Here is an 11714-nt window from a genome sequence, read left to right as displayed (position 1 = left end):
GATGACAAACAAAGAAGACCAGTTTATTAAAAAACAAAATCGAATGAGGTAAATGTGTCACCTCCTTGGCATGTACAGTATAATGCATGGGGTCGTTTCTTATACTTGTATTATCTGAAAATTGATTTTCTTTAATGATACTGGACTGTACAGTTCAACCTTGATAAGAGCTACAGTGTTTTGGATTTAAAGAACATAAAATCCAAACCTTGTGCCCCAGCAAGACAGAAGGATTCTTGCACTCTATAAAGCAGCTACAACAAACTTTTATAATGTGGCTCATGGCAAACTTGTGTACCAGTAAACAATGAATCAGTAGAAGAAGAATCAAATGTGTGAACATGTGCTATTTGCAAACAGAGAACACAAGCAGAGCATATGTTCATTCTCATTCTAATTTTATTTCTAAATAAAAAGACTTTTAAAGCATTTGGATTTAATCATGATATAAACATCAGACTTAGGTAAAATACTTCAAAGTATAAACAGTAAAACATAGATTAGTTATTCCGTACGTTTCTTTTTCCCATCAGAAAACAGGAGTCTGTCAATGTATAATGAACGTTTGTATTTCTTTATTGGGGTTAAACATTGAGCAGGGACTGTTCTGCCCAAAATACAACAGAAACAGAAAACATTACAGATACAGGTAAAGACTAGAAACACAGATATGATATAATATTTGTTATACAACTGAATTATATAGCACAGTTTTCAAACCATCTCCGAAAATAAATGTTATTAGAACTAGTGCAAAAAAGTTCTAAACATTAAAGCACAGTGTATAAAATGGCATAAGAAGTATTCCCCTTAAAGAATACAGGCTTAGCAGAGATATCCAGATTTGTATCTTTTTACCCCTAAAAGTCGATTTGCCCCTTGGGTTTTCTTATAAAGATGGCTCCATCACACCAAACGACGGGAAGCACCCGCTCATGATGAATGAGAAGGATGTGAATACAAGCAGCCTTTGTAAGATATATAAAATACCTCTGACCTTTATGCACTTGTGTAGTTACGTACTGTACAGTATATGCCAGTGTGCATGTGCATGAGTTTTGTTTTAAAAATTCTCTCATCTTAAAAAATATCCCTTATCTTCCTATTCTTAAAATCATTGTTCTTTTAAAATATAAAGGATGGGAATTCTTTTCATATTTCATTTTTATATCATCATGATGATTACACATCACAAAACAAGTGTTTCCTATAGTCGTATTTGTAATGTGGACTTTAATGACCTTCTTTAAGTCAGAACAGGTTGGTACCAACATCAATCTGTAGTTTGTTGCTGAAAAATAAAACCACTTTTACTGTTTACTAGTATGAGTGCATTTCCTTGTGTTGCCAGATGCAGGCTAACAGTTATTGCAATACAATTCATGATGAGCTCACATTCTATTATTATGAGCAAATACAAACTTTTTTGAACATGTAGAATTTGAATTCTAACCTGCAAATGTTAATTATACTTTAGTGACAGAAAAGCTCATGGAAAAGTTAAAAAAATACCCCAAAAATCTTTCATAGTGTAATACTTTCTATCATTAAAAGTTCTTTAAATTAAAAGACTTCTGAGGAAAGTAATGATAGTTATGTATGGCTCCATATGTTTACCATATATGGAATACATTTTATTTCTTTACAATACTCAAAAGTAAGATTAAACCAGAGAATTATTCAAATAAGGTAGAATAATGGTAATCTAGTTTTGTAGCCAGTCAGAAATGATAGTAATTTAGAATAACATTTCGATATAGGAATTTTCCTTAAGTGTGCTGCATTCATAAAAGCAATAATCAATTCTTGCAATTTATCAGTTCACAAAACAATAAAAGATGCCTGTTTCAAAATGGTTTTCAAACATACCACAGAATTTGTAAGTGTTCAAGGTGATTGAAATTATAAATGATATTATGTTCTAATACAGAACTACAGAATACAACTACATACAGAAACTAACACATAATTAAATCAATTTTGCTTCAACTGTTGCGGTTTAGATGCTTTGATGCATATGGTATCTGGGCGTAAACTTCAAAATGCTCAAAACAATTTATGATTCTCACGAAGACATTTTGATCCATTCTCTCTGTAATGGTTACTGAATTTAAATAATTTAACATTAAAGTATAACTTTTATATTTTTTTGTAATGGAGATTATTCATACCATAACACTAGTTATTTCATGTTTTTAATCTTTGTCATAAATAATAAAATATAAGCATTTAAGCTGAAAAATAAGAAGTAATGTAACACATACTGTGTTATGTAAAACATCACAGTAGCTTAGCTATGGACACAAACATAACTGTTTTTATCTTTAACGTTTATATAGACAGTTCTTCTTTGATACCCTTTGCATCCAATTGGTTCACTGTGTATTAATTGGTACTTTTGGAAGACATAATGTTTTGGGTTTATGTTTTACTATCAATCAATGCATATGTCTGTCTTTTGAATCCAAGGGAACATTATTTCTTATGGTTTTTAACTGAACTAAACCAAGAAGAAAGATGTTTTTAAAAAAGAAAATTCATCAATCACACCAAGGACAGAAAAACAGTAAAGAAAAATTTAATCCTGAACAAGCTTAAACATGTGCAAATGATTTATTTTAACATATTTTAGCTTGCAAAGTCTTCAACAATAGCAGTACCACACCTTAAAAACAGATGGCCTTGATATAGAAAAGAGAAATCAAGATTAATCTTTTTTGTCCATATTTTAACCTTTTCAAGGGTATCCAAACTGTGAAATGATCTCTGCCAGCTGGATACCAAGGCACCAGTCCAATTCAGTTTCTCAAGGTAAATTCAGCATATAGACTTACAGTAAGACTCTGGGGGTAATTTATTACTTGACAAAAAAAAAACTGCACATACTCTCATGTAAGAAGAAACTTGGAACTTGTATACTACAGGTCTATTCAAACTTTCTTTTGCAATGTGGATTATTTTACATGAATATCACAGATAATTTCTTGCCATGTTGAAAGATGTTCTAAAGAAATGTAAATCAGGTCCCTTTGCTTAAACGTAGCTGCTGGTTTGAGTCAATAATTATCTGTTAAACACCTTCAGCTTGCACTGGTTATACTGTATGTTTTTATAAAGCATACCATACCATAGCTACCACCTACAGTACCTGTATTTTCAATTTAAATGATTAAATTAAGTCCCTGTTATTAAAGGTGTGTATAAACCATTTAGTACTTGCAAAAGTTGGGCAAACACACATTTGACTGGGGATTTTCCTTAAAAGAAGTGCAGAACACATTAAATAAGATGAAAACAACACCATGGCCTCTATAACTAATTTAAAAACTGAAAGTAAAAATCATATTCTGTATAACAACGCATTACTAAAGGTGTTCTATTCCCAGCTGTTAGGTTAAATTCATTATCTTGTGCTACTGAACCACATTTGCCATGATACACACATATAATGGTCTACTTAGTGTCTAACTACAAAACGTGTCTGGTTTGATACAGCAAATTGTGTTCTTTAACATTTTGTTTCCTTATTTTTTTGCATTTTGGTATTTTGATACCAAAGACAATATGCTCAAGCACCTGTTTCCCAGATTCAGTCTTTCAATAATTCCTAAAGTTTTGGTTAACAAACACCCACTATTAATCACTCTTTGTTCACGCTAAATGAGCATTTTGCTGGCCTTTTTATCAGGTATGTGGCAGATTAGGTGAAGTACTTTATGAATGTTCTACTCAAAATAATTCAGTAGCAACAAGTGGCCACTGAAAAACATCAGCACGTTTGGGCTTCATCTCTGAATTTTTTATTTTATTTTTTTTATTAAAAAGGGCTCTCTCTACTTCTGCTCTGGTATGTAACCACTGTACAGAGTGGAGTGATGAAAAAGGCTACTTGTATCAAACCCTTCCCAGGGATCTGTTTCCCCATTTACCTTTTTTCAAGAAGAAAAATGGTCAGGGTGCACACCAGAAACTGCGCCTTTCTGACCCTGTTATCTGAACTCCTTTTCTGTATAGGACCACTGTGTACCTCATTTTCAAAAGAACATTTCCTCATTTTTACAGCAATTCCTATTTTGCTGGCGTTGGGGGTCGGGGGTGGGGGGACCTCACTCTTCTCTTGTCGAGCTGTCCTCCATGGCCGTTAGGGCCTCCAGGCTGAGTCCGCCATTGTTCTGTATAGTAGAAAAAGTGACGACGGTGTGCAGCAGGATGAGGACCAGCACACACAGTTTGAGTCTGCTGTTGCACAACCGAGAGGCTGCCGACACAGGTAGAGAAGACCGATGGTGAGATGTGGTGGAGTCCATGAATTTGGTAGACGCATTGCAGACACCATCCACCGATGGATCACAGGAGCTCCATCTGACATCACAACATTCTGGTTCTGCATTGGTTAAATGGTTTTCTAGTAGCCCTATCGTACAGACAAGAGAAATTAGTTAAAATGTACCATGCAGAAAGTGCGCTTGTGAAGGCAAGCTTTTGTAATGCGCAGTTGTCTTACCTGAACAAGTATGGATTACAAGGGGGGAAGGGGTTCTAAAGAAATGCTTGTTAAAAACATTAGCAATTGTCTCTCAGTAAACAAAAAAAGTGAAAAAAAAAACATGATTACAGAAAAATAATTTAGCATACAGATAAAAAAATAATGTTGTCTAAAAGTTAAACATGAATTAGATTTTACATTTAGTATTTATTTGTGTGAAATGAAAGTGATTCAAATCTCCTACATCTCAACCCCACCAGATACTTTCCCTATACTAGTGCATAACATGAAAGGAGCCCTCTGACTTCTCATGACTTGGGGATTTTGAGCTTCATATTTAATATTACACTGATTTTTAGGTTCACTGTGTGAATACTGATATATTTTGAAACTCTGGACTCTAGAAACACTTAGAACAGGTGTAAAGGATACACAGTTTATTTTTATTTCTTTAGTGCACACCACAAAGGGAATGTTTCATATAAATTGATGTATTTTTTTAGTTTGTTAAAAAACATAAAGTAGCAAAGATCACAATCTATTACTGTTTCTAGAAAATAAAAAATAACACCTTCTAAATGCTGGTTAATTATCTGTTTAATAAGTAATTCGTGCCTACAAAAAGGAAGAGTTATATTATTTCTGTTGTACTATAAGAAGTGCTTTTTTCTACACAGAATCAAATATTACATGCATTCACTCAAAACATATGGAAACAGTAAAAGAAAAAAATGTTGTGATTAAGGTTAGGTTGGACATACTGAAGCAATGAAAAAATACAAGATGTTTTATGAGTGAGGTTAAATGTTTGGACTTCTTCTATAAACACATTTTAAAGACATTTTACATTTTAAAAGACACAATTCATAACCCGCTTCACCTTTAACACTATCGGCAATAGTAATAATAAATATATTGTAATATAATTAAATTATGTAGCTGGAAGTAGTTCTCCAAAAAAATCAAATTGCGCACATACAAACTGCTTTAACACTTTTCCAATATAAAAAATAAAGGCTGGTTGCTAGGAATCCATTGTGGAGGTCCCAAAAAATACAGCCAAGATGCCTTTTTTTCATAATGCTCCTGGAGTAATAAAAAATGTTTTTGTCTGTGCTTTTCAGTGAGTGCTTAGCCTTGTACTGTAAATAGATAACAGTGAGGAAGGAAGATATAAGAAATGAAAAGATTAACTTGAATTAGTCTCCCTCCCCTCTTTCAAGAAAGGTAAAACTTGCTGTTGGACACATTATTCCAGTAACTTGACCCCATATCTATTGTTTTAATGAAAAAGGTAAGAAGAAATTGTACAAATCATCCTATATGTAGTGCAGCTTAATACTCATCTCAAAAGCAGAAAAGAAAAACTTGAATGTAACAGTTTATAATGATTGAATTAAACTAAACCTGAAGCCAATAATAATAATAATAATAATAATAATAATAATAATAATAATAACAACTCAATTAACCATTAAAAGCTTTAGTTAAAAGATGTAAATGGACAGTGGGTCAGAACTGTACTGTAATTTTACTTTAGAATGAAGAAATATTGTTTTTGTGATCACAGCCAATTTCTGTGTTAGAATTCTAAACTGTTTTATTTTCTGCTTCAAATTAGCCAGCTTTTCTTTACTGTAAAGTTCTTCGGTTTACATTTTGAATTTTGACCACAGACTCCAAACACTGAAATTTAACCAAGAGAGGCTGATTATATGTTCAGGGTTTTAGTATGAATATCTAATTACATATTACATTATAGTTTTTAAACATACACCTAACTAACAAGAGAAACAAGTCAACCGGCATCAGTCAATTGTCCAAGTACTTGTGATCCTTCAAAATAATGAGGTTCAGAAGTATTAATTTTTTAATTTATCGAAAAAAAAATCCTTTGAAGTTTTACTCATGAGTCATGTTTTTTCACACAGAATGACTGCTACAGTTGAAAGTGAAAATCCCAATTTAAACTTGTCTTGGTTCTTTTGGAGGGCACTGTAAGAGCTGTAGTGTGCTTTAAAATGTAGAGAGTTACACAGTCTCTGATTGATTTCAATGATGAGTTCCACAGACATAGTGCTGCAAAAGAGAAAGTTCTGTTGGGGCCTGGTCAAAATAGACCTGAATCAGAATATTTCACACTTTATGCTTATTTTACAGCTTTATACACTGTAAGAATCCTTAAATCTTCTAAGTTTCAAAGGAGCTAATGCAATAAACAGAGGACAAGGGCTATGTGTTGATTACTTGTAGTTACCACACAAACTGCAGAATTCTGGAAATACCTTAAATTAAAACCTAGGAAGTAAGGTTTAAAAGTGGTGTAATCATAAGGCATGTATCAATATTTCAGTATCTGTCAGGAAGAGCAAGACTCTTAAGTGAGCAATTTACACAGGTAAAGGAAGTATACCCATGTTACATTACTACAATAATACACTTTGACACTGTAGAATTGTTTAGTACTCTATACTTTTTTATAGAACTAGTCCCTTAACCAGAATTGGTTATAGCGAAGAGATGCACCAAAGCAAGGCTACCTTGCTCAAAGGACAATAATGAATTGCTGAGCCCAGTCCAAAAACCTTCCAAACTAGGTGGAGAGGCACAATTTGGAATTTGGCTGATCAAACCCAAACTACATGCTTTTGGGATATGGCCAGGAACCAGAGCACCTGGTAAAAGCACAGGCGAACACAGGGAGAAAATGCCAACTCCACACAGACAGGTGCCAAAGGCCAGAGTCAAACCCAGGACCCTGGAGCTGTGAGGCAACAGTGCTAACCACCATGCCACTTCTCTGCTGACAGAATAGTGTATTCTGTAAGTTCTGCAAAATAAAAGCAGCGCTGAAGGTGAGATCATTATGTTAAACAGTAAGGGTTGTACAGGAACAGCATGGGAAAGGGAGGCTGAACAAAGAGTATTACATTTTATTCTTCTACCAGATATTCCTTCGTACAAAGTAGAAAGGTTTGTGTTTTGGTTTTATAGAATGCCAAACAAATGTGAGAATGGTGAATATGTTCCCGTTGTGTAACTAATGCAACTTTCTACCCCCATTTTCTAAATATTCATTGCTCTGAAAAGTAGTATGTTTGCCTTTTAAAGTCTCATCAGTCAGCTCCTTCTTTTGCTTTGAAGTATATTTTAGGTCAACAGATTTCAAATGAATCCTTTCGCAAAACTCTCTGACACAATAATTGAAGGCAGAAACATTATTGATACAGCATAATCCTGGAGTCAAATGAAGTAACTAGCCAAAAGGTTTGTGAAATGATAATAAGCTACTGTTATAATATAGGTGCCTGCAGTGGGGAATTAAATCTTCCTTGCTATAAAGGAGCTTTTGAATCTTGACAGTAAACTGAAAATGTTGAGGAAATTGAAAGAGGCACACAATGGAGCTTTCTCAAGGTTATATAGTTTACAGACAATTACACCGTAGGACTCTTCTCCTTAAACCATTGTGCTTTTTTCTTCTGGACTCTGAATAATGCTGAATGCTAATTCTGTATAACAGTGTCATTCGTATTTAATCTCTTTTTATTTCAAAGTTGTGATCACTTAGAGAACAAATACAGCTTTTAGGAACATAATTTCTCAAGTATTTACAGTAGAATAGGATTTTTTTCTATAATTTATTCACTGCTTATGCTATCATGTACTGTGAATGATTAATATTTTTGACATTTACTTACAGCTTTTCATCTCAAAGGATCCTAAAACATTTTATATATAAGGAGAGTACCCTCTTCATCAACCACTTAAGTGCAGCACCCACCCAAGTGACACAAAGCAGTAATTATCTGCTAGCGGCCCCCACTACAACCCGAATAGGTGAAGTAACTAATTGCTTCAACACATTAATCAAGGGTGAACTTAAGGAATACATAATTTGATTATCAGAGTGGAAATTAGCCTGGACACTGGCGTTAGCAATCCTACTCTTTTCAAAAGTGTTACAGAAAGACCAAGTAGTAAGGACTTAATCTCATCTGAAGGATGAGCCTCCTACCACACATCATCCCTGGTTACCACATTGGGGCATTGGTTTGGTCGGTTTGAAAATTCTGGTCTGAAGGCATAGGTTACCTAGTTTTCCTTGGAGATCTCCCATCCTAGTATTGATTAGGCTTGCGTAGCATCTTAGATCTGACGAGTTCAAATTACAGGAAGATAATGTGTATGTTATGGGGCCAAGTTTATCACTGCTGCTTCACCATCCAAATATCCTAATGATATAAAGAAGCAAGCAACATCTACTTACACAGATCACTTACCTGTACAGATGAAACTTGATAATCCACCATAGACTAGGTCATCATTGTCTGGTAACACAAATGGGCACCTGGTCTGGACTTCCAGACAGTATTGCTTGCAGGGAATTCTGTGGTGGCACTGACTATGGGTGGCGTTAAAATATTCCGAGCATAACCAGGCTTTGTAGACTGACTGTAAGAAAAAGAAAAAAAACTGTAAGACTTCAACACATACATAAATAAAAACCTTGTTTTTTTGTGAATTTAAATAAAAATTCAAATGTACGTCTCTCAAGTGAAAGTTTCCGTTTAAAACATGAGTATGTATTTTCCTCATAACAGCACATAAAGCTGTTTCTTATAATATATAAAATATATATGGTTATTTTGTTTACCTTTAATGGACATACACGTTTTTGTAATGCAAGTTTAAGGTTTGTGTTTTGTAATGCAAGGTTAAGGATGTGTTTAGTTTATGGTTACAATACCATAAGTGAATAGAACAAAAATCTGAACTGTACTGTGTAAGCTAAACACATCCTGTTCCTACATGCATTTCCTACAAGATACTGTATTTATAAATCATCTTATCAGTCCTCTGTCTCTCTAAAAATAGAACTTAGTAAACTTCATTGGCAGTGCTTTTTTTAAGTGTCTCTTTGCACTGCTAAAATACATGTTTATTAGCAAATAATGGATTTACTCACTGTACGTCAGCAAATGCTAAAGTATTTTCACCACCATTTTTATGATCTTTAAATTATGGTGTTTCCTTTGAAGCTTAAAAATGCTGATTTCTTTTTGGCAACTACTGTAGCTGTTACAGTCTTTTCTTAAGGTGCGTAACATGTTATGGTTTTGATAACACCTACTGTAGCATTTGTTTGTTTTGTTTCAATAATAGAAAAACACACTGTATTGCCAAATTAATCCCTTGTTCACAAATAACAAGATCAAAAGAACAAAAGAGTTTCACAACCTCCAAAGGTAACTGTCCATGCTATTCTTTTATAGAAAATGTAATATTGCTACGAGCATTCAATTTTGAAAGTCCATGTAACAACAAAATCTGAAATACAAAATACAAATGTATTTCTGTACATTATTGGTAATATTATTGGAACTATTGTGGTATGTTTTCCATTACAAATTTGACATTTGTGGCTTCATTCAAATTGTTGGAAAACTGGATATCTGATTAATTTTCAGTGGATTGTCAGTTTCAGTTTCAGTCAGTTTGACACAGGTGGAGAAACACACCATTTGATCACTGAACATAAATAATATTTCATCTTTCAGACTTTCAATTATTGAAAATACAGATACACCACTAAGGACATTTTGAATTATAATAGGACTTAACCAGAGTTACAGAGAGGCCCACAGTACAATAACCATTAGACTACAATAACAGGGTCTGAAAAATTAAAATACAAGCTAGTTTTGTTTGACTTTAAAAGTTTGACAATAAAGTTGACTTTAGACAGCTGCAGCCATGGTAACAGTGAGCTATATTGCCCAGTATACCTTTATCCACTGAATTCATGACTGCTCCCTTGTAGTATGTGGTAAACTTCCTTATACAGTAGCTGCTAACAACTTAATCCCTAAAAAAGACTAAATTTCCACTTCAAACTGTAAAACAGGAATAAAATGTCAAGTGCTGAACTTCAAATGTATCAACCTCCAATTAAAACCAAAACTACTTCAGAATATAAATATTCCTTGATAAAATAGCTGAATAGCAGTAAAATCAATAAACATTACAATAATGCAGTGTGTGATGTTTTTTTTTTTCACATACCCTGTAGCCAGATTAAAAAGTACTAATTATTTCCTTATGATTAATATCAATCTAAATAGCAAAGATGGGGTTCTGACCTTGGACAAACTAAAAGACAGTGTTATTTTCAAATTATGTTATTCAGATGTAGAAAGGACTTTTCAATTTATGTAACCTTCATATTGATTTTATTATGAAATCACAGATGTTTATTTAGATTCATAAAAACAAAATCTTTACATATTTATTTTGCAAGTATTTCATTTGACTTCTCTCTGTGAGCTAAAATAAAAGACATTACATGTGAAACTGAGTATATCTCTTTGTGTGACAGTTTTCTTTCAAGAGGTGATATTTTGATCAAGAGGGTGCCTGAGGTGTCAGCTGTTCATAAAGAGATTGTTTTTCTTTCAAACCGACAACGACAGAGACAAACAAGAGCATCTCCATCAATAAGGACTATCATCACGTGCTCTCTGCTTTGCTGGATGTCTTTCCTGATATTTCAAGACTCAGATCCATCTTTCTAGTGTCTGGGTATGTCATCAGCTGACACTGGATGTAGTTAGCCAGATAATGCTAATTTGTTCTTTAAGTCAGAGATCATTTTGTAGAGAATCAATGGGAAGACAGAAACATATACCTGAAGGGATGCACCCATTTCAAATGAAGATGACACTTGATTAAAAATAGGCATCTTTGGTGATGCACCTTCATGTTAACAGACACAGTGTGATTTTAATAATAGTTCTCTAGAACTCAAGAAGTATGTTTTCTATTATCATTTTATTACCATAATCTATTTTTGGTTACTGTTGGGGAATTATAAAAAAAAATTTTAAAACCATGATAAAACTAAACATATTTTATCACGTTTCTGAACAATATTTTTACTTTAAATGTAAATAAAGCATACAAAGAGTTACCTAAATTTCAACATTTTTTGGAAAGGTATTGTATAGTATCAAAGTCAGTTATAAACAGTATTGTTAGAGTTTTTTTTATAATTCAAACAAAAATTAAACTTTAGTTATAACGGATTTTCTTAAAGCTTTAAATTGCAAAAATGAGAGCTTTGTGTCTTAAAGTTAAAAGGTTGAAAAAACCTCAAGAGAAACAAAATTTCTCCAGCCTTTGTTCTCTGCATTAATCATACAGGATGTTGCAGGTTTCTCATGGAATT

General features: G+C 33.3%; 1 protein-coding gene across 1 annotated transcript in view; it reads right to left on the bottom strand.

Annotated features, from left to right (window-relative positions):
- Positions 1 to 2274: 2274 nt before the first annotated feature.
- nalf2 (NALCN channel auxiliary factor 2) overlaps positions 2275 to 11714 on the bottom strand; it is a 116825-nt gene continuing 107385 nt past the window's right edge. Inside the window, exons 2-3 of the mRNA XM_006632826.3 lie at positions 8770 to 8941; positions 2275 to 4414 (exon numbers count right to left, since the gene is read on the bottom strand). Coding sequence (XP_006632889.1) covers positions 4107 to 4414; positions 8770 to 8941 — 480 coding nt within the window. The 3' untranslated portion in view covers positions 2275 to 4106. The remainder of the gene's footprint in view (positions 4415 to 8769; positions 8942 to 11714) is intronic.

This window comes from Lepisosteus oculatus, chromosome 8 (genome assembly GCF_040954835.1).
Source record: "Lepisosteus oculatus isolate fLepOcu1 chromosome 8, fLepOcu1.hap2, whole genome shotgun sequence".
Taxonomy (NCBI): Eukaryota; Metazoa; Chordata; class Actinopteri; order Semionotiformes; family Lepisosteidae; genus Lepisosteus; species Lepisosteus oculatus.
This window is presented reverse-complemented; position numbering and strand designations above follow the sequence as displayed.